This window comes from Pavona decussata, unplaced genomic scaffold, assembly GCF_977016875.1.
Source record: "Pavona decussata unplaced genomic scaffold, jaPavDecu1.1 SCAFFOLD_201, whole genome shotgun sequence".
Lineage (NCBI taxonomy): Eukaryota > Metazoa > Cnidaria > Anthozoa > Scleractinia > Agariciidae > Pavona > Pavona decussata.
The window spans coordinates 1036749-1061144 of NW_028145609.1; the positions used below are offsets into that span (position 1 = coordinate 1036749).

General features: G+C 38.9%; 2 protein-coding genes and 1 pseudogene across 4 annotated transcripts in view; 1 reads left to right on the forward strand and 2 right to left on the reverse strand.

The window, feature by feature from the left end:
* The window catches only part of LOC146461204 (Fc receptor-like protein 5), a 288679-nt gene that overhangs the window by 76301 nt on the left and 187982 nt on the right, over nucleotides 1-24396 (forward strand). The window lies entirely within an intron of this gene.
* LOC146461208 (uncharacterized) lies at nucleotides 608-18747 on the reverse strand. The gene is made up of 5 exons (XM_085087067.1): nucleotides 18652-18747; nucleotides 16214-17589; nucleotides 15639-15767; nucleotides 14838-14990; nucleotides 608-1469 (listed from the first exon to the last, which is right to left on the reverse strand). Exons 2-5 carry the CDS (start codon nucleotides 16236-16238, stop codon nucleotides 1459-1461), a joined length of 318 nt encoding a protein of 105 aa, XP_084943193.1. The 5' UTR covers nucleotides 16239-17589; nucleotides 18652-18747; the 3' UTR covers nucleotides 608-1458.
* On the reverse strand, nucleotides 2041-7106 carry LOC146461209 (uncharacterized; annotated as a pseudogene).

Sequence of the window (24396 nt, forward strand, 5' to 3'; positions counted from 1 at the left end):
TTGTTCCAATGCTAAGCTATTTCGGGAGACACTTCCTATAGCTTCAGCTATGAGATTTGAATACGGCGTCTGCTGTAATGATGTGGGCCAATATGTAAGTGACACATTTCTCATTTTCTGCCCGTGAGAGATACAGCAGAGTGTGTCAAGTGGTCGCCTACGGGAGGTTAAAAACAATTGAAAATTTTAAACAATCATCTCTAAACGTGGTCGCTTATGAGAGGTGGTACCTTATGAGAGGATGTCGCCTACAAGAGATTCCATCTATAGTGATTTGACCTCAAAACTTTTAGTATTTTGGAAAAGTGGTTGCTAATGAGAGGTGGTCGCTTACGAGAGGTGGTCGGAAAGGGAGGTTCGACTCTATTAATAATTATCTAATTCCAAACAATATTTATTAACAATTTTAAAAACAGGGTGTACCTGGGGAGGGGGGGGACTCTCCTATGAAAGGGTGGGGATGTTCGCTGTCTCCCTTTTAGGGGTGTAAGTTTTGTATTTTTTGATCTCACTTAGGGTGGTCTGTGCCCTGAAAGTCTCGTTTAGGGTTGCATGCGAAAAGTTACTGTATTTTTATTTGTCTTTGTTTTAGAATGGTCTCTTTCTTTGGAGGGGGGGGGGGGGGATCAAAAAAGTCTTCTTTAGGGGTTTAATACAAAACTTCTGACTATCATCCCCGCCCCTTTTATATGAGAGTTTCCCTGGGGGGTGTACACCACAATTATGATTGTCAACAGGGTACTGTATAGAAGAAATTACATTTAATAACAACACAGGGTTCCTGGTCCCTTATGGCATTTTTAAAGATCTCTTTTCAGACTTTGCCACGTATTAGCCGCTCATGAAAGCGGGGGTATCATGATGGTACCAATTAACTTTACTCAAAATTTGTTGCTGGGCTGAAAGACATCAATTGGAATTGGAACACATCTATACAGGAAATATCGTTAGTGCAATACAATTATTACCACAATGAAAGAACTTGACCCGTTTTTGTTTCCTAGAGCACTTTTAAAAATCCTAGCCCTGCTATGAATTCTTGCATCTCAACATTTATAACGGTGGTATGTAGTTGTTCCAATCATATACAAATAGTAACAGAAATTAATGCCACAAAACAAACTAATGCATTAGCTTGTGCCTGTCTTTAGTTATTATTAATAATAATAAATACCACTCCTGTGTTTGGAATTGCACAACAGCTACTACTACTACTACTACTACAAATAATAATAATAATAATAATAATAATAATAATAATAATAATAATAATAATAATTTGTATTTTTATTCATTGTATATTTTACATTTTTAGACTATGACTTTTATAAATTATTATATATTTTATATTTTTTGATATATGTAATAATAATAATACTAATAATAATAATAATAATAATAATAATAATAATAATAATAATAATATTTATCCAGGGAGCCCACTTGCCTTGGCGGTTTTCAGTGGGGCCCTGCAAATTAAAAATGAAATAAAAAATAAATTACCTAAAAATTATTTCACAAGATCAAACGAATTTAAAAATAGCTAAAAAATCATCATTCACAAACTTTTAAGCTTTGCCTTAAAAAGGGACAATGATTTGATGTTTTTAAAGTCATTGTCTAAGCTGTTCCAGTCCTTAAAGGCTTGATAAATAAAAGTTTTCTTGCCCCAATTGGTACGCACGTGAGGAAGGTGTAAATCATTACTTCAACGAGTTAGATGAGAATGAAAACTACTATTGCGTCTGACGTCAAATTTAAAATCAATTTCCCCCAACAGATACTTTTGCATCATAATACAGCGATGGAAGTGTCATCTCTTTAAGAGGGGCTTCAGGTCCAGACGATCTAGTGCCTCGGTTGATGAACTTCTTGGTGGTAAATTAAGCAGGACCTTGGCTGCCTTGTTTTGAAGAACTTGCAGCTGACCCATAAGCGTGTTGTTATCTTTATCACCCCACACTGTATCTCCATAGTCAAACAGTGGGATGATTAAGCAATTGTATAGTGTTAGCTTAGTATGTAGAGGCAGAAGATGTCGTATTCTCTTTATCATTCCAATCCTTTGATTGATCTTTGTACTGATAGTGTCAATGTGCTCGGACCAAGACATAGTTTGGTTAATAACCACTCCCAAGTACTTAAACGAGCCAGACCTATCAATAGCAGAGGAATTTACCTTAAGAGAGACGTCATTAACTAGTTTAAGCTTCCGTGAGTTACTAAAACTAACGAAATTACATTTAGAGATATTTAAGGTTAACAGTATATATATTTAATTGATTTATTCACGTGCTATTTTAAGTTTCGCTTGGCTCACAGGTTACACTACGCGCCCTGTGTTGCTTTCTTATACTGCGCATACAGATAATTTTACTGTGCATAATAATAATAATCATCATCATCATCATCATCATCACTGGAAAAATTTCCCAATGGCCTTTAGCTGTATAGCGTCCTATAGTGCCTTTTTAGCTTTATCAGCATGTAGATGTTTACACTGCTGCATAATAAAAACAATTTGTAGTGTGGAAATTGCATGAAATAGAAAATAGCTACAAAAATAGAACTACAACTCTATGATTCATATAAGATTAAAAAATGTCATGTAAAAAAGATAAAAGCCTACTAAATGCGAAAATGCAATTAGAATGTTAAATGAAAAGGAAACCATTTTAAATTTGTTTTCAGGACTGGCACTTCTGATATCAAGTGGCAGTGCATCCTAGAGCTTAAGTGAAAATGAAGAATTGACACGCACAGTAATTAAGGCCTTGTGCATCCCAGAACCATTATTGCATGCATCTGCCACTTAACTTTCGTACATCTAGTCAGACCATCAACATGTGACAATTGCGAGCTGCCATCTGCTCAGGGTACACTGACCACTGAGCTGGCATCTGCTGGCGATTGATCGGTGGCTGCCATCTGCTCATACCACATAAATTTAAGAGCTGGCATCCGCCACTCAACTTTCATATGTCTAGTAACACCATCAAAATCACGTTATTGCTAGCTGGCATCTGCTCAGGGTCGAACACTGAGCTGGCATCCCACCGCTCCATTGTACAAACCCAATGAAGCCTTTAAGTTGGCTACCAGAATGACTTTGCTGTCACAGCAAAGATACAGTAGTGGTAGCAGCCCTCGCGCCTTACTTCTGTCAGCTTTCTGTGCATGCCTGCTATTGCCAATTGCCTTGAATTGATCCTTGCTACTGGGTGGTTAGGATTTTTGTTACACTCGAGTAGCTTAGTTTTGTGTTTTGTTGCGCTCCCATTCCAGGTGATGTGTTGGAAACACGAACACTGACCTTGTTCATCCATCCTTCCCAGAAGTTCTGTACCATGTGTTAAGCAGAGATTGTTCCACTGAAACTGCTGTATCCAATGGATTTGCTGGCGTGTGGTATTATAAGTCCTTGAGGACATCAACACACCTCTCAGCTGTTGTTCAGATTCAGTTTGTCTCACAATCTCAGTAAGCTCCACAGCACTATCAAACGTTGTCCATACCAAACGACCAAGGTTAATTTAGATGGGGCACTGCGACAATCTTGAATGTAAACAGGAGTGTCACATACAGGAGGTTCCTGAACATCATCTCCCATAAGTACTATTACAGGAATACCTCCCCATAGATCGTCTACACTGGCTCCTCTGTTCACTGCATAACGTGCGTGATGCTTCATCCAGCCCATTGTGGTGCGGCCAAACATCGATCGCTCGTCTCCAACCAGAACTTTCAAATTCTCACACTTTTTCTGAATTCTCTCTAACACTGGACCTGCAGGGACTGTCAGCTCGTTGCAAGACCTTCCGCCCGTTGAGATTCCTAAGAAACTGTGAACTGCACTTCCTTGAACGAGATAGGCAGCACTCCCCGTCGGGGTTATCACCTCTATTGCGTCATTTGTTCCAAACACTTACCCCACTAACCTCTAAAGGCACTTGATAACATTCGACTTTCCAGTTCCAGCAGTTCCAAGCCACAAAAGACGGCAACCTTGTCGGTTTTCAACAAAGTTGTAGAGAGTGTGTAACACCAGACTCACAGCTCTCTGATTCTCATTTAGGGAGAACAGAGACACTTGTGGCAATTTAAGGCCTATAGTTTGGCGTTCTTCATCTTCTTTGATAATTTCTTCGAGCCATTTCTTGGGGTCTTTGCCCTCAGGAAGAATAATGCAGGTGCTGTTCCAGTCATAGTCCTCTCCAACATCATCATAATCCAAATCGTTCTCCACACCCTCATACCTCTGGTTCTGCCCTGCATAGACGTCTACCCAATCTGGTTGTTGCTCAGCTTCCACAGCATCATCATCCTCATCTTCGTCAAATACCTGTTCTTGTGGATGCTCTGCATAACGCTGTTCCTTAGAAACCTGGGCCTTCACAAATGTTGGGCACGCATCACTAGAAATAAAATCTGTAAACCTATTAACCCAGGATTCAGCATCTCCCTTTACTTCTTCGATGTCAAACCAGTTTGCCAAGTGCAAAAAAGCATTGTTCTACAGTAGTCCTCGTTCGATGGCCATGTTGTCTGTGTAGCACCACCACTTACAACAGGTACCTTACCATTTTTGGATGCAAAATGGTACCGAGAACAGTGCTCATCCCGTGGTCGTGCAAGGTACTTATCCAAAGGTGTACTGCAGGTTGCAGTGTCACCATACCGTTCAAGTCGCCTTGAGCCTGGCCTAGACAAGTACGTGAATGAACGGCAACATCTCCAAAGTGCGACTGCACTTAACTCAAATGATGCCTCAGGTCCATTGATATCTCGTCTTCCCACAGTCTTGATTAGCATTTTAGCACACATTGACTTGCCGGTCACTTGGTCTGCATCAGTTGCATCAACAGCATTGACCATGTCCTTAAAAAGATCAGCAGTTGCACCAGTGGGTACACTATCCTTGCAAGCACAGCCACACACATAGCCAATTATTGCTATGATATCATCAGTGCTAGGATTGTCTGAGGGAGAATTGGAAAGAATCAAGCTTACGTCGCCATTTGCTCTCCAAGACTGTATTTGATAGCGAGAATGCTGAACCACACGTGGATGGTCACACGGCATCTCAATTCAAGGAGCTCCGTTATGATCTCCCACAATTTCTGGGTCGTTCCGCTGTTTCTTCCCTGGGCAAAACTCGCTTCCAAACTACATCCTACATACGCCATCTCTTGGCTGCAATCCTGGCTCAGGGTAACGAGGAGTCCTCAAGCAGTAATCAGAACAAGTGTGCAGCCCAACTCGGTTCATAAGAAACAAATGATCTTTAAGTATTGCATTTTGTGCTGCAGCTATTTCCAGTAGCATCTTCACCAGATGATCTCTTTCATCTGTTACTTGTACAGCCGAACCCTCAGGTGCTGGCCAAAGGTCTTTTCTTGGCTATCCTTCTTCGTAACTGCTAGTTGGGTGTGATGCTGTCATTGCAAAGTTTTCATCAGCCCACTGGCTAAGTCTAGCTGCATCAACTCGTCTTCGTCACAACCATCTTCACGAGCTTCATGCAACAGCTGGTGTGGCTGTCTTTCATCTCTCCAGCTTAGTTAGTGCCAATGAATTTGACCCCGGGACTTAGCAAATTCATAGCGGTACCAATAATCAGATACACCAAACACTGGCTTCAGTACCTTTTCTTGGTACAGCCTGTTGGTGATTGAAGTGTCACCCCTCGCTAGACGCCCTTTTGAAGATCTACAAAAGTTACGTGTGGGTCACCTAGTTGTTGATCAACAAAGTACCTGCTCTTCTCCAGGGCACGCTTTCTCATGATCATGTTGTGAACAACAAACTTGCGTACTTTATGCCGTGCAAACCTTCCGTCTTGATACCACAGCAAGTGCTCCGCCCACTCGTGAAGTGCAGAACATGTAATTGGACGGTTGATGTGGAAATCACCTTTTCCATAAGGAAACAAGCAAGGAAGTGCCATTGTGAAAAAGTAAGGGGTGTTAAACTCAGATGCTGGAGTTGCGTCTGTGGTCGGCCATGCAATCACTGGTCGTTCAGTGCCTCGTTGTGCCTCGTCTGACTCAACTTCCCTTGGTTCAGACACAACGGGATTTATGGCTACATGGACTTGTGCTCGTACGTTCATTCCTGGCTCAGTATGAATAACTCCAGAGACCGTTGAGTCATCACTACCATCTGTTTCACCAGCAACCAATTGCTGTGGAGCTGGGCATTGGTCATCCATGTGTTCTGTTTCAGAAAACTCAACCGTTGTCAAACTTGGCAACTCACCATCTTCGGGTAAATTCTGTATGCGAGCACCATCAATAACAATGTCACTATAAGCGGGATTGTTGTCCTTTAGAAAGCGAAGAGCTCCTTCAACACGGTGTCAGCTTCTAACCGTAAAGTCCTTATGGGTGTCATCTTTCTCTTGCCTTCTCACACGTATGATATCCACCTTTGCTGGTCGGCGTGGGAGAATGGTTGCTGGTTCTTGCACAGCCTTAGGGATTGCAATGCAATGTCCCTTGAAGCGATACCTCCATGCCTCAACATATGTACATCCACAGTGGGTGCTAGTCTTGCTGTCAACACCTGCTCGGCATCCGACATTCCAGACAGCTCTTCGGGAACACTAAACAGGTCCATATTGTTTTTATCAGACCAGACTTTTGGTACCTTCTTATCTCTCCTACAACGAGTGCATGTGTTTCCTGTGCCTTTGCATTCTAGGCGCCGTTCCTTGCAAACCTTACAAGAGCTGAACAGGTATGTCATCTGTTCAACCTCAAATGCACGTATGGCACAATGTGCATTGTCCTCTATCTGAGTAGATCCTGCTAGTGGAGGTGGTGGTAGGTCTCCTACAACTTCACGCAACCTTTTCTCTTCATAAGATACTCTCCTTTGATTTCGTCGCTTTCTTTTTCTGGTGTCATCCTCGGTTTCCACCACACCAGGTTGTGCAAACTCATACTGCACACCAACTGCCCTTGTCTTTGCAATTAGCTACAGATCTTCTAAATGGTCATGGTCATTAATTTCTGGATCAGGTTGCTGTGTTTTCAACGTTGAGAAATTTGGCGCAAAAAGCAGGTGATTTTCTGATGCAGGATTCTCTCTTTCAAACTCTTCTCCTACAAAAATTAATAGTTTGCAATGTGAATTTTCGCATACCTGTCAAATGTAAGTTGACCATCACTTGCACCTAGAGTCTTTTTTAACAAGAGTTTATAACTTTTGTCTAAGTAGATATCTAACCAGAACTTAAAATAAACTTCAAAAATTAAAAACTACATTTATTCAATTTATAACTAATTTAAAATTTATTGCAAACCACAAAAGTGTGATTTTTAATAGCAAAATTTATGCAAGTTAAAAATTGTTGCAATTGTGTGAATTTTAAGTGATACTATGATTAAAAGTTTGCTTCCCTTTTACAGCTTTTGAAACTAGAAGTGATAAATACTAGTTACCAAATTTTCATCGAAATTCCAATAGGATAACCAGTTATTTTAAACATTAAATTCAGCTTTGCTTTGCGGCCATTGCTCTATTCTAAAAATGGCAGAGAACCACATAGAGGGGTGGATCTAATTGCACAGAAAGGAAATTATGCCGTTATACACTCAACACAACATGACCCGGTCTTGAATGAATCCTCTGTCTTAAATAAAGCAACTTAGGTTTAACTCAGTGGCTTAAGTGCCATCTTAACAGTGCTTAAGGGCTATCTCAACAGTGCAGATGTGTTTGTAAAATCCAAGTGAGAACTCCTGGTGATTGTTTGAACATTTTATGGTTCCGAACTCTGCTCAGAAGGGGCAATTTCTTTAAACAAATGGTCTTGCCCGACACATTGGATGAAGGACCGAAGACATCCTCTTGATTCGTGCGAGGAATACTCAAACACAAGAACTGCATTATAATGTATTATAATGTAAGGGGAGGTACTGAGTCAAAATGATTGAGGAAAGATAATCGGAAATAAATTGTTTTTGTGAATGTGTGAGAAGCAAGTAATTAGTGGCATGGCCGTGTGTATTTGTACCGATTTTGGTAACTTCAGTATGATATTTTGTTTCTCAAGTGTTCACTACGTCGTAATTAAAGTGTGCTTTTGTGAAATAAAAGTGCATACTGATACTCCATGTTATACGAACTGATGTTACAGTTGAACCTCTCCACAACGGCCACCTTGGGGACAGAAGAAAGTGGCCGTTGTGGAGAGGTGGCCGTTATGCATGGGAAGGTAGGGGTGAAATATGACACCTTTTTTTCGGGAAGTACAGCATGTTTATTGTGCCAAGTTCATGCTTACTGTAGCCTATAATGGCAACCCAATCTTAAATAATATATATAGATAAAGTACACAATAAAACGTAAATAATGTTTTGAATCAAAATGTTAACAAGACGAAATGAGCAAGGTTCGCAACACTGATTCGCTATATTATTGTAGACAATTTATGCTTACTGCAGCAAATAAACGGAACACAATCAAAATACCTATATCATTAAAATGGATACAGAAACGTAATGTTCCAAAGACAAATGTCGATTACTGCATCAGTTTATAAAAAAAGGTTTTTACAAAAATGTACTGTACTGGCCGCTGTCGAGAGGTTATTTTGGCAGTTGGGGACGCACTTTAGTGGCCGTTGCCGTTGTAGAGAGGTGGCCGATGTAGAGAGGTTTAAACAAGAGCTAATGTATGGACTGTCCGCCGGGACAAAAAAAAGTGGCTGTTGTAGAGAGGTGGCCGTTGTGTAGAGGTGGCCGTTAGTGGAGGTTCGACTGTATAAGAACTAACTGCTTGTGGCACAATTTTGAGGATCAATTGCATTGAGTTTTTCAAGTGTTTAACTTCTTCTTTCTACAATGACAAAGCACCTATCAAATTCACAACAACTATCAAAATTCTAAAACATACATTGTAACTCACATCAATAACTGTGTACGAAAATTAAAGCCCTTATTGCAATCGGATTTTTTCTGCCTTCTCAAGTAATTATTATAATACTATTTAATTGGGCCATGGTTTTCAAAATAACTTGTACTTGTAGCTTGACAACACCCTTTAGCTAGTGCACACGTGCAATGGGTATTATGCTTGAAACGTTTTGTCTGGGAAATAAATCACACCTTGTCAGGATACTATTTGTAATTCAGACCATTTTAGTTTGTACCTTAAAGTCAAGAAAATGAACCCATCTTAGGAAACTGTTAGACCGTGTTTTGCCCAATTTCCTGTTCCAAAGAGTGAGTAAGAGTACCAGTTCTTGGTCACTTTTGTCTTTGTGTTTAATTTTTGTATTTGTGCCTTTCTTTTGTTCTCTTGGAAAGGTCTGTTCTTCCCCGGTATGAAAATTTCGGACCTGACAGAGGCAGAATCCGGCCTGACCTTAGCGTGAATACCGTTAATAGAACCAAACATCAGCAAAGCAAGAACGGGGCAAAAAAATTGTCTGGCTCCAAGCTAATAAGCCAGACAAATGTTACGCTCGTGTCCGGGTCACGGCAGCCGCACAAGACACTAACAGGAACAGAACAAGAGCCAAACAGCCTCCAATTACTTTTCCAAATTTGATAACTTTAATAAGTAGTTTAAGGCACGGGCCTGATAAGAGCCTGACACGAGATTGGAAAGAGCCAGACAAGGTACGTTTCGTTTCTTGTCAATGAAAATTGGTGGTAAAGACAAAGTAGACTAGCTCGCACGAACAGCGTTGTTTATAAACACACCTGCATATGGTATTACGGTCATCACGCTGCTCGACCGACAGCAAAATTTGGAAATCCCAAACTTGACCCCATTCATGCACGACGCTGAAAAAAAAAAGGCCGAGTTCCTTCTTGACAAAAATTTCGAAAATCAGGGCATTCCGCCAGCTGAATCCGCAAAGAAGTCGTTTCGCTGGATTCCAAGATCAGCTTACATGTACAACAATTGGCCGACTGCACGTAGGCCATGCGTTGTTTTGATTCCTAGCACGTGGTTTTATCAATCAAATGCCATAAGAGACATGTTGCAGATAAGTATCTCATTGTCTAAATTTATTATTCATTCATTGGTTAGCTTCGAGATCACTCGACGGTTACTAATTTTTGCCACTTGGAGCGTTAACCGTATTTTCAATGAGTGCGCGCGAAACAGTGCAATTGCAGTTATTTCTTTACTAGTACATGTTAGGCTTGTTAGTGATCGCTTCTTCCTCAGTGTTTTTAAGATCTCTCTTCAAGGATTTCAAAAGTTTTAGAAATGTCGCTGTTCGCATGCCTTTTATATTTTGATTCAGACAAAAGTGTAAGTATTTTACATGTAAATGTAAATTGCGAGGATCTGAAACCAAGCGAGACACATGTCGAATACATCTGCATGCTGAGGAAAATGGAAGCAAGAAGAAGCTCTCAACAACCATCCTAAAGATTGAGGGGAGAGGTAAGCTACATTATCTTGTTATAAACAAATGTCAGTCCTTTGGACTGATTTTTTTAGATTTTTTGAGTGTACCAAACTGTTCCAATGGCTAAGACATTCCATGTTCGGTTATTTCAGATGCCAAAACGAGGAGAGGTCGAGTTTAAATTTAGAAAGCTTCATCACTTACGATTTACATCAATTGAAATCGTCCGTCTTCTATCCAACGAAGAACTCAGTAGTGTTTTGAAATGTTTCGTATAAAGTTTGACCGAGTGACCTCGGACCATCCGAGAATCAGGCTCTATTCCCTGCAAAATAATTAGACTGAACTCACACCAAAACACACAAAAGGTGAGTTTGCACTTAACTCATGTTTTTGGAACTGAATAAACTTTATTTTATATTTGCAAACCACAACATTCTCTGCCTCTCTCCCAAGACCGCTCGGCTCACGCAACGCGTGTGAGAGATTATACTCTTCGGGCGATCGGGCTTTGCCCACAAACGCGTGCAATTTACAACTCCTGGCGGTTTAAACGCACTATAATTTTTATATTGATCTTTTGTTATCTGAATGGATATTTAGAACAACTGCAGCATCACAGACTTTTTCCCTTGTTATTTTGCAGATTACGTGACTGCTCATCGCATCCAAAAATCGCAAGGAGCAGCTAACTCCCATTGAGGCCAACCAGATCATTTACGCACGAAACGGAAGCGGCGTGCAGCTAAGTGATATATCTCCTGTCTCTTCAGCATACATACATGTATATATTAAGAAACATTTTCTTTGTCGTATTTAATCTTTCGAGGATACATTGAGCAAATTATAACAATATCAGTAGGTTTGCTGAATGTGTATATTTTTTAATTAGTTTGACGCATGCAAGAAAACAAGAAATTATCGCCGCAAATTTGTTAATTATTCGAGATTGTGTATGTAGATTAAACACTGTATGGATATAGTAAAAATTAATTTTATTGTATTCGTTTTTTTTCGATGAATCTATCAATAAAACATTTAATCGTTATTTCTACATGTTTAAATGCGTTGTACGGCCGTATTCAGGTTTGAGTAAGACCGCGGATATATTTTTTCTGATTACATCACAGATTATATACGTTGTCCGGCTAATGTCAGGCTCGTATCATGCCTGTTTTCTAGTTGTTTATGATTTTTCGTGTCCTGCTCGTGTCTTGCTAATTCCTGCTCTTATTAGGTTAGGTGTCTTGTTCGAGTTAGGTTCTTTACCGCTGTGTCCCGTTCTGCTCGAGTTCGGTCAATGTTATGTCCGTGTCAGGTTGAAATGTCTGGCCGAATTCACGCTCCCGTTTAGTCAAACATTTTCATGCGGAATTGGCCATTCAAAACCTATAGCATTTTCTCTACGACTTGATAAATTACTTACTGCAGTGTTAAACTGTGTGGTATAATAACAGCAGAGAACTACTGATGTGCCAAACAGGTTAACCTACACACACCACGGTATTTGTAAATGGCGTTTCCCATAATAAATAATGCCATAGTAAATTTTACTTAGCTTTTAGTTTAGATCTGCTAATAACACTGTAAGAACAACAAAAGTATTAATATTTGTATCTGTATTAAAAAAAGCCAAAAAACAACAACAAACAAACAAACAAACAGAAAAATTGGGATTTTAGTTCTTAGTGTATGACGTCACACAGGATGTCATAAAAGCAACCCCTTTGTGGAATCATCATGAGCTTCACTTTTCGAACTGAATAATGGCGGACGAGATTCTGACAGTTTTCAACCAGTTATTTCCTGATTTAGTAAGCTTATGAACAAAGCTTATTTATAGCTATATTTGCAATTATGAACTCACTGAAATTTGGATTGAGACATGAAAAGGGGTAAAATAGCCCACTTTTATGTTATTGCGTAAGAAATAATTTGAGAACACTCAAAACTAATGATACTCCATTATTTCCCATCAATGTCTCGAAATACTACATGTGAGAATGAAGTTTGAAGGAATAAGGGGAAACTGCAAACTTACATCTAAGCAGTGCTGTAAATAAACAGTAATGTAAATAACGAAAACTTGTAGTTGTTATGAACCAGACCATGTTAAGCTGGTGGAAAGAGAAAAAGAACATGGGAAACCGAAGGAAATTTGACCGTCTGGCTATTCTTTTGGCCAGGCCCAATTCTTCATGACCTATGCCCATTCCCAACAGCATTTCATCTTGCAAACTACAATATCCAAGTCCAAAGACTTGACCACTTTTATGTCCTAATAGTGTCCAAGGTGTTCAGCAAATGAAAATAACTTCAATCAATGTGGCTTCCATCCACTGAACATGGAATATGAAGTACAAAAGATAAAGAATGTTGAACCACTATAACAAAAAAATGTAGCTGCTATGGAAGACAAATAACGCTGTTCATCATTGAAGATATTTTTTTCCCGAGAATGCTACACCATGGGCTACTGCATGTAAACATTTTGTGTGTTTTGCATAAATCAAATACCTGAACACCAAAAATAATAACGCACAAATGTTTGGTAGATAAATAAGCAGTAATAGACCCTCCAAATTAATTTCCCCAAAGGAATAGCTTTTTATGAAACATTTTCTAATGCAAAAAGCTTCATGTACTGTATGGTTGCCGATCAAGTAATGGCAAGAAAATCACCTTGAAAGCACTTACTCTGCTAAGATTTTGAGCATTTAAGAACCACTTGCATTCACACTGACATATGTAATTATTGTATTTAAAACCACAAATGCCAATTTGTTGATCACAACAAACTTATCTGCGAGCATTGACAAAGACAGTGATCAACAAAAAGTTCTTCCAGTAAAAAAAAATTATTCTTGAAAAACAAACAACAAATTTGGTTTAGGTAGCAAAAGACTATCATTTTTCTTAAGTGGGTGTAAACTCACTTCTTTTTTTAAATGTCTATACATACATTAATGTTTTGGCTTATGCTGAAACTGATCATTTGATTTCAAATAGTGGGGTTTTTTTCATTCAAAATACAGATATAATTATCCTATTTCAGCTCAACTGATCTCAAAAAGCAAAGCAAAATTTAAAAAAAACTGAATTGGCAAAGCCGCACACTTGTTGCACAAACTACTAAGCATATATTTTTTCGGTACGAGGTGGCCTCAACTATAAGCCTGGTGGTTTCTAGAGGTCACCTCGCCATACATTAACCACTCAATTAATTGTAAATATATTAGAAAGAAAGGCAAACTTCAATTCCATTTAATTGTTTACTATCCTGTGGCATATTCCATGGTCTTAAAAGATCCTAACTCCATTCAAGTCTGCAGTTCAGTTTGAATTTTTGAGTGGAAATTATAGGTTTTGTTTTGAAATTAAAGAGAATCCAAAGACGAAACAGTCTCTCATCGCTTTTAAGACCTCCATATCCTCACCTTTGATAATTTGCCGATTATTATTTAGGATTGGAGTGTGGGCTATACATTTAGGTATGCTTAAGTATTGTGATTTAATCTGTAAATGTAGCATGTGATACATTAACAGACTACATACACTAAATAAGCCTAGCTTTGCTAGCTAAAGTATCTTTAATCAAGATTAAATGCAATCTTTGGAATCAAACTGCTGCCAGTTCATGAAAATAAATTTCATTCCCTTGCTTAAAATGAGGTATCATATCATTATTCTATCCCTATGTTTTCAAATGAAATTCCACACGAAGCAGTGTTTGCATCTCAGAGGAAATATTAAACGATGTGCTGTCCAAGAACTAATTTGTTTACATACACGTAGTTTGAACTGTTGGGAAGAATTTCTCGAGACAATTTGCTTTATGGGTTGGCTGAAGCTAGCACATATAGTTATATTCACACATGAAGGTTTTTTTTCCTCCAGGTAAGGGAAATGTCTAGGAGGAAGGGAGAGTGGGTAAGGTTAGAATGGGTAGTTCCCACCTCATCATCACATCGCAAAATCTCCTTTACATAGGCTGGTTAAGTGTGTGCTCTTCTTTTATGGGTAGTTTGACAAGTATTACATTGACATTCTTGACATATAAATGACAACAATTCTGCATTCGCAAACATTAAATCTGCCGGTAAATAATAATAATCTTACAAATGCCTCATCCCTCCAAGAGTTTTCTATTTTGGGGGCATTAAATGCGGCAAAGTACTTAATATTATACCAAGAATAGCAGTCATAATATTAACTGTTATACAGGGTACAATATAATGGCACCCGCGTAAACCAAATGAAAACCAACTCAACATAACTGCATGAAATCCTATAATACAAAATTATGTGCAGCTGGGAAGTACAAAAAGCAAATCAAAATATTAAGTAGGTAAATTTTCCAGATCCACTAGCCACCGAAGTATGACCACATTCCACTACAATTGGCTTCAAAATCTCCCACTCAAACCACAGCACACTCTAACTGAACCCATAATATTTTTACCTGCATTATCGTGACCAAACTGAACTGAATCTCTGTCAACAGGCGACAAGTTCGACGATAAATCAGGGCCGTCTTGCAGATTGTAATTTCTTTCAATTTGACCTCCATCTTCACCTATATGTACACATTCAAGCTCGTTCTCTTCTTCCGCCACTGAAAACAAATTAAATAATCAATTCACAAACATGAACAAACCATAATTGGCTTCAATACTAATAACAGTTGACATTCACATTACAATTACAAACTGTATTCCTCTAGCCTCTTACCTCTAACCTCTTAAAAGCACAATTAACTGTTCGGATGATCATGCCACATGGCAATGAATTTAGTGCTCAAGTCTCAACTTTATTTTGGATTATTTGATAATGAAAGTCTTAATCTTAGAGTTCTAAAGCTTAGCACCAAAAATAAGCTTACCGCTTTCATTCCTGCTTTAGATTCTAAGTTCTTTTGACATAAAACCGATCCGTACAGTGTAAAGCCAAATCTGAACAGGATTTTCTATAATATCCATGTTTTTAGGTGCATCAATGTTTCTCACGGAATACAAGAGTTACGGTTAAGTACCGTAAAAGGTTGTAAATCCACAATACGCAGGCAAATATGAGGAAAGTCGAACTCAACGCTTGCTATTGTTTTGACAGCCTGACAAACGACCTTAACTGCGGTTGCATGGCAAACTCAAGCGGTCCACTAAAACTGTTGCAATTTTCTCTTGACAAAGACATTCCACTATAATCAGCTTTCTCAAAATCGTACATTAACCACAGTCTACTCTAACTGAATGTATGAATTTACCTGCATGATCATCACTAAACTGAACTGGATCTTTTACAACAGGCGGTAAGTTCGACGATATTTGAGACCCGTCTTGCACAGAGTAGTCTTCACGCACACTGGGAATGTAGTTCTGGTATTGTCCCTCGGCTGTTGAACGAAAACATCATATCACAAACAAGAAGAAACCATAATTTGCTTCCAATTAGCTGTTGAAATCCTCTCACAACTACAAATTTGATTCTTAATTCTTAACTTCTAACCTCTTAAAAGCACAACTCGTTGTCTGTATGATCATACCGCAAAACTTAACCCGCTTCTAAAATGAAATAAGCTGAAACGGCGACGGCTTTCAATTTTGGTTTAGATTCTACGACGTGACATTTCGTAGGTGTATAGATAGTTTTCACACAACCAAAGCTTTAACAAAAGGTACTGTAAATTGTAAATCAGCACAAACATGGTGAGACCCGAACAGCAACACTTGCTCTCGTTTTGACTGATCGACAATTAAGCGACGTATGGTGATTCGTCAAGAAAAACTGAAAATGACGACTGTGATTTGTTTATAAGATAAATTAAAGTAACCTACCCACCTCTACTCACCTCCTTCTCTTTCATTTCGCTGTGCGTTACAAGAGTTACTTTTTCGCCTGCTTTCTCGTTTCCTTTCTCGCTCTTTTTTTCGCTGTTCGTCGCAAACTCGTTTTCTTCTTTCACTACCTCTTTCTATCTCTTTCTCTCGTTTTTCCTCACTATTTCGTCGCCTCTTTTCTCGATTCTTTCTTGCTCTTTTTCCCGTTGCTCTTCACCAATATTCAGTCTTTTTTCTCGAACGCTATCTTCCTCCTTCTCTCGTTGTTTGTCACTCATATTTCGCCTGTTTTCTAGCGCTCGCAGTCGCTTTCTTTCACGTCAAACTTGGCTTATTTGTCGCCTGCTTTCTCGTTCCCTCTCTCTCTCTCTTTCTCCTCTTTCCATGTTTGTCAATATGTTTACCAACAAATTAATAAATTCGCTTTAGATTCGCTTTGTATTTTGTTGTCTTCAAAATTATTTTTTTAGTTAAACGCAGTTAAGTTGGTCATGGAACTTCCCGCCAAACAAACGCGGGCGGCAGAAGCATGCAACATCCCGCCAAACAAACGCGGGCGGTAGAAGCATGCAACTTCCCACCAAACAAACGCGGGTGGCAGAAGCATGCAACTTCCCACCAAACAAACGCGGGTGGCAGAAGCATGCAACTTCCCGCCAAACAAACACTGGCGCTTTAGCATTGTGGAATTGCGTACGGACGATCGGATGGACAGAAGTGACGTCATAACCAAGCCAAATTTTTTCGCATCCATGGGTTTCCCAAATTCTCTTAGTTATGGGGCTCCGCGCGCGTGTGTCTTTGCCGCACGGAGAGCTCCACTAAAAATAAAATGAAAGAACTTTTCAAATCTAGTTTGCGTGGCTCATGTAACCGCTTCTCACACCAATCTTGTTTCTAGTGTCTTGTTATCTGCTGGAAGCATGTAACGGGTAGGAGCAAGAGTTCTGGGGATGTGTCTGATTTGAAATTTGAAAGTTTTACTTGTAGTCCATCTCGTAATCGTACTCTGATCTCAAGGTCCCTATTATACACACCCTGAGGAATATTTATTTATACCGCGCGATGAAAATTGCTGTACTGTGTGTCCTTTCGCGAAGACATTGCGGTACCAGTTGCATCGTACCATAGACTCCTCAGCAGCACGGCCTGTACAGGCGAGCAATCAAGAGCTACAAATAGCCGTCGTGATGCTTCCACCTGAGGTCGGAGGCCCGAGCTCAAGTCCCGCAGCTTTGTTTCTTCGCCCTGTGATTTGGTTTTTAGCAAAACCACGCGCTTGTGGTTTAAGAGCAGGCTTGTTCGAGGGTGCAGGTATATGATCAGCAAAACGCAAATAATTCGCCATGAATATGTACAAAACGTTTTCCTCTAAAACTACAGTCGAACCTGTATATAACAGTCCTGTATTAAGCGGCCATTCTCTATTAAGCGGTCAGTTTTCAAAGTCACGATTTTTCGCTCATACAAACGCTATATTTGTTACCTCTATTAGGCGGCCACCTCTATTAAGCGGCCGCGGCCACCCTGTAGCAGTCCTATGCTTGTCTTTCTTTGTTATTTTTACCTGTATTAAGTGGCCACCCTTGAATGGAAACCAAGCCATTTGTTATTTTATGCCGTATTTTAATGTGTTTAAAATGCGATTCATCATCACTTTAAAAAAAAACATGTACAAAGCTACTGTAAGCTGATACTCGGCCGTTTCGTATCGTAAACGCTTTTCAGGTGTCCGCAATGTGCTGTAGTACAGTACCATATCACGAACGCTAAAAAAAGTTTGTTTTTAATATGCTTCACTCTTTAGCAAGAAATTCCTCTTTAATTACCTTGTTCGTCAGTCATGTGATGGAGAATGAATCGCATTCAGTCACTGTCAGATGCTATAGTACCATGGATACCAGGAATTGTCGCTGGCAGTGTCGACAGTTAACGACTTGCTCTACAAACAAAAGTTCCAAATGCCGAAGCGCCAAACGTACGTGTCCGACTGTTTTAAGTGGCCATTATTCTTACTCTATTACTACTTTAACTTGAAGAGTTTTATTGTCTGTTGTGCTACTTTTGATTAGCAATATTTCCATTATAACTGCACATTGAACTTAACAACTATGAAATGACGGAATGAGATATTTTGTTGTGAACTGTAAGTCATTGAAATACAGTACTGTATAGCGTAGAAGAGTAGAGAACAATTTATTGCACAGTACGTTTACACAATGTTATGTATATTATACCGTTAAGTTACACACTGGCACTGAACTTTGTTTAAAGTATTGATAGTGTTGATTGTCCTATTGTTTCCTTGCATGAAGTGTCTTTGTATGATACGTCATTAAAATTGACATTAGACCAAGCCCAGTGAGTATTTTTAGTGATCCTGTATTAAGCGGCCAGTTCCTCAAGTCCCGAGGGTGGCCGTTATATACAAGTTCGAACGTAAAAGTTTCCCATTTTGGTTAAGTTTTGGAAACGGTTCGTCCCTTCTGTAGATGCGTCACTTTTCAAGAAAATTGCAGACGGCTGAACTATTATAATTTTATAATAATAATTATAATTTATTAACTTATATAGCGCCCTTTAACATTAGAATGATCAAAGGCGCTTTACAATCCAAGAAAAACTAATATTTACAATAGATATTACAATAATAGATTTTACAATAGATAATAGATATTACAATAAAAATGCTATTTGCCTTAGATCATTACAATAACAGTACTAAAATAAATAATAATAACAAATAAATAATGAATAAATGGATGAATGAATAAAAAAGTAAATAAATAAAATACAAAACTCCTATAACATGGTAATGCGAAACTAAAACGCTAGCTTAAAAAGATAAGTCTTAAGAGATTTCTTAAATAGCGCTAGCGAATCAATCGTGCGGATGTGCGCAGGCAAGCTGTTCCACAGCGCAGGCGCAGAGGCTGCCGGTCATTGTTGGCTGCGGCCTGCTTTATTTTCCTATTTTCAATTATACTGAAATTTACCTTCAAATTTTGTGGGGTGCTTTGCAATCATCGCTAGATACATGATCGCAAGGAGAAAGATTATTGTTTCCTTAACCGCCATATTGTCGCTAAAAGAGATGGTTAGATGTAAGTTACAATAAATATTGGTCTTATGTCAACTTCCATTAGTGAAAGTACCTTAAGGATGTTGTGTCAAGTAAAGAGAACCAAACAGGGGCGGCGTGGCCAAGTTGCTAGTGCGCCAAACTTGTAATCCGGCTTTCTTCCGTTCAAGTCCACGCTGGCCGCTAGCTGGAGTTGTTTTTCGGTAGCCCCGAGTTCAACTCCTCGACCTCCTTTCAGTTCCTATTTTTTAACCTGTTATGTTTAGTTTGGAATTTTTTTTCTTCTTTTTTTTTTTTTGGGTGGACCGATTGGCTGAAAACCAGCTTGTCGGAGCTAAGTACACGTCTACTATCTATATAGGTGGGTCATTTAGATCTACTTTTTTTTTAAATTGATAAACAGAGTTGGATGTCAACGAAGATAACAACGTGAAAGAATCGGCAGACATCAGATACAAAGGTGCCAAACGTAAAGTGTCGCAGAAACCACAAAAGTAATCAGTCGAGCTCCTGGATAGATAAAAGGTTCACCAAAAAAAGATGCTTGATAAATCCAGTATGATATCGACTTCAGTTCTCTCTTATGGAAAAACTCAACGCACTTTCTCATTTAAAGCAATTATTAAACTCCATTGATCTTCGTTACGCCTCGAGTGTGTATCAAGTGTTATCATGATGATATGCTTTTTAATGCATCTAATTTTACGAACCTAGCATCATGGACTGCCTAAAGAAAATGGGCTGCCACACTTAACAAAGCAGAGAACTGTTTCCTTATTCATTCTTATAACATTCTGGATACAATTCGAATCATATCCATTCCTCTGACCCTACAGTTTTCGGGATGCATACACCCATACCCTATTCCTTGGGCTTTATATCTTACTAAGTTTACTGTATTTGTACTTTTCCAAGAGTGCATCGTCATAGACACAAAGTATCGTTGACTCTTCATAGCCGCCAACAATTGAACAGAAAGAAAGAAAATACAGAGAGCCAGCAATATGAGCAAAAAACTAATTTTCAGCGACAGCAAAAATTCCTCTCTGAACAAGTCTTTCCTTTAAACACGGAGCTTGTTGCTTATTGTTTGGTTTGGTGAGATTTTTTTTAAACACGATCTTCAATGATTCACACATGTATATTAATTAAAAAAGAAATCCAGTATATAGAGTGTTACTCACGGCTAGCCTGTCTTCCAGGCTTTGTGGGCAATTAAACGGAAAGGTTGCCAAAGCAACCGAGCTTCCAATCCAAACACTTGCAACAGGCTGTAAAAACAATGTATATTTGCATGATTACTCAACAAAGTTGAATTTAAGAAATGCACTTTAACTCTTCTAAAAACTCTTAACCACCTTTTAAATGCAAAAAAAAAAGATATGACTATGCAATGATAATGGTTAACACTCCTCTTCTTGTTTTTCGTTTCACAACTGAAAGTTTTTTTATTGTTGTTTACCTCCAACATTTTAAAGACAAAATGAGGTAAGTGGCCCAAAAACTTTGTAGGCAAGGATCTACAGGCCCGCAGGTTTGGCCACGCTCCTGATCCCGGTTGCATTATACTGCCCTAACAATGTCATGCATACTAAGTGAGTGTTCAAGTAAATTTGAAAAAGGTCTCAATAGTTTTCTGTAAACATCCCTTAAGTTTTGAACGAGAGGTGTAGAATTCAAAGAAAAAGTGATGCATTAGACTTTCTAAAATATTTTCGAATACGCAAATTAAATGCTCATCAGCCACTTTGGGTAGAACAACGATGAATATTTACTGCACATCTTTGAAGCTCAAGTGTTGAAAAACTACTTGTGCAGCGGCATCTTCTGCGTTAGGGACTTAGTCACGAAACAGCAAGAAGTGATTATTACGCGGGATGCCCTGAAGGGGCATACCGTGTCTAAAAACGGGTCGATTTCTTTTTTTTCTTTTTTTTTTTTTTCTTCCTCGTAGCTACAAATCGGTACATTAATTTATTCATTAAACTCACCCCTCTCCTACTCGGGGTGTATTGTTCTGATTGTCTTCAACAGAAGCAGGCCAATCAAAATCCATTCTTGTCGCTTATATCGCGAGGGAGGGGACCCACTCACCCCTACCTGTGTGATGTCAATGCATCATTTGATATATTTATTAAAGACGGATTAAGTCGCGCCATATTGTTTTAACATGTTCTGGACTCAAGTGTGCCGTTTTCAAAGGGAAATTTCACCATTTTGAAGCGGTAAATCGAAAGAATAACTTCTAAGAAGCACCCGACACGTAAAACGGTGGAAATTGGTGAGTTCTTAGTGAAGGAATCGTGCTTTGTTTGACAGTCTTAGACCACGGCGCGAGACTGGAAAGAGGTCATTGAGAAGCTTACGTTATCGTAATGGAATTTGACAAATTTCCGCTGATAGTCTGAGTCGCGTAACACACGGAAAACAACGTAACGCGATCGTCGTGACTCAAACTATTCCATTAGCAAGGATAGTTTTATCAATCGGCGAAGCATACAGTTGGAATAAATGAATCAGCCCCAGCATCTCGCGTAATGCCAGTATAGCAGGCATCTTGTTTTTGGTACTTCTCCGTAAAGTCAACTTATAATCATATTGTTCTAGCTTTAAATGATGTAAAAAGATGTGTTTGCAGCATCGGATATAAAAAACGAAACAGTTTAATGGAATTCGATAGAGCAAAATTAGTAAACAGATGTCTTGAGTAGCGTAAATTCTGGTCACATGATCGCAAAATTTTAGTTTACCGAACGCCTTGTGTGAAATCTCTGGTTTAAAAGAAAGATCCCCTAAATGAAATCTTAGCGAAAATGTTTCAAAATGATATTTTAAACTTTGAAGTAGTTGAGGAAAGCTCGACTAACGTTGAACTCACTAAGTTAGTTGGGTACTTCACAACGTACTTAAACAATAATACCTGTGGTAGGGAAAGAGAGACTATGAAGCTGCATATAATTTGGTGATAGTTTTGGTTCAGTTGCTTTAGGTTTCAGAATTGTTGTTTAAGATAAGGATTTTTTTATATTTATACATTTTGATATTGATAGTTTGTCTTATATGTTTATTAGTATCGACCTGATGAATTTTTAACCGCGTATAAATAAAAATTGATTATGCCAATGTTTGTTTACATTGGTAAAGTCACTGATGCTACAATTAGTTTGAACATTTGCTCACTGGTAAATTGCTCCTCGTATTTCATGCGTTCTTGTTTAATTTGAAATACATAAGATTGCGTGGTTGCGACGTTTCATGTATGAAAAGACACAGACAAACAGATAAGCCTTTCATTGTTTAAACCCGAATGCGTTTAAAAACCCAAACGTGTACAATTTTCACTGGAAAGCAACACGCAAAGCGATACGAAAGAGTCGTGTCTCTATCAACAGAAAAAGCAGGTTTTTACAAAAAAAAAGTCTCCAAAAGTGTTAGGAATACGGAGAACCGGTCATTTAAAATAGTACTTCAGTAAAAATTCATTATTTTTTAAAAAAATTTTCGTTAGCTGGACTCCCTGAAGAGCTCATTCTTTGAGAAAGTTCATAGATTCGGTGATGATTTTCGTTGCCAGATTTCTCTTCGTTTATACAATATCACGTGCACAATCCGTCCTCTAAGGGCGATTTCTTCGCCGTCAACTCGCGGATTTGCACTGTTTAAGCTGTCGTGTATTCCTTTTCTTTTTATTGGGCGTTTGTAAACGAATAAATCAATCCAAGAACCTATTCGACGCCATTCATATTGGCAATCAGACGTTAGGCGCACAGCACATATGCAATCCAGCAAACCGGATCACAAAGTTAACAGCCCAGCGACCAAGTGAATATGAACCCCACTAAAAACCTTTCAGTTAGATTACGTCATCCATGAGGTAAAAAGTGTACAACCAGAGAACGGAGTACTCGAGTATATTTTTGACGGGAAGGTACCAAGGATTGGACAAAAAAACGTCCGACGGCCAAGAATGTAATCCCCTAAAAGTTAGCGGGATGGAATTAGCTCCTCAGAACAAACCCGACCCCTCCTCCCAAAGCTCTAAATCCATCAGGTGTATTCCGCGGCATGGTTATTCTGTACATTATCTACTACACTGCACATTTTCTGAAAGCTCAAAATTTGTCAAAACAAGTACACGGCACAAAGCCAAAATCATTGGGTCGCCATTTTCGCCTATGAGAAATGGGAGTGACGCGATTTTTCATTCATTGCCCGTCAGCGTTGTGATTTGGGTATAGCTGGGGTTATACGAAGCTCTTTTCGCTCGGTAAAATAGAATTGCACAGAAAGATGTCTGCACTTAGTAAACTCGCCCATTTATTTCGGATGGGGTTGGTTACACGTGCAAAGGGTTCCCAATAGGTTAATTTTCCACCTTGGTGATTTTCCCGCTAATTCCTGTGCAAGCATGGACGATGGAGAAGCAATTCTTGTGCACTTTCCCTCATATCCATACTATTTCGGTGGGGTTTTTCTTTCTTGTACATACAACCCTTGTTTCTGTTAAAACGACTTCTAGGAGGCGACAAGACCATTTTTGGCTAATTTGATGTCAAATTCTTAGCTTGTTTAATATGGATGCGGATGAAAAATTAAGCTGGGCGAGCTTTACTTTGAATTAATCAAGCCCTTGAACAATGTGGTAAGAAAACTTCCGAATGAAAAAGAGAAACGTTCCAATTTATTTGAAGGACCTTTCCAGCGTCCTGTCAAACCATTCCCGGCGTAATGAGAACCGCTTTCTCCATTGCACAAGAGGGTTGCTGTTAAATATGGATACATGAAGCATGACAGTGGAGTCTGTCATATCACTACTGAAATCTGCTTTGTTAAGCCAAAACGTTAAAAAAGGACCGTCCATTGAAGGCAAAGGCAAATGAAATACAATTGTTTCCACAAAAATCTAAGATTCTAAAACGTTCCTTTTTTAGTTGCTGAATATTCTAACTTGTTTGACAACAATTTCGTACGACCTGCACCGTCAGGAGGTTGTTCTTCAACGCTAAGACACCACGTTTTCTTGTACGTTAACGAGAGCCAAAGAACATTACAGTTTCTATAACGGGAGCCACGATCATTTTGAGCCAAATACTGTAATTTGG

Coding starts and splice junctions, on each gene's coding strand:
- LOC146461208 (XM_085087067.1), bottom strand. CDS start 16,238: ATGAAAGAGAAGGAGGTGAGTAGAG. Junction 15,768..16,213: donor AGAGAAGGAGGTGAGTAGAG/GTGGGTAGGTTA, acceptor TTCGTTCAACAG/CCGAGGGACAATACCAGAAC. Junction 14,991..15,638: donor GTTTAGTGATGATCATGCAG/GTAAATTCATAC, acceptor ATTTGTTTTCAG/TGGCGGAAGAAGAGAACGAG.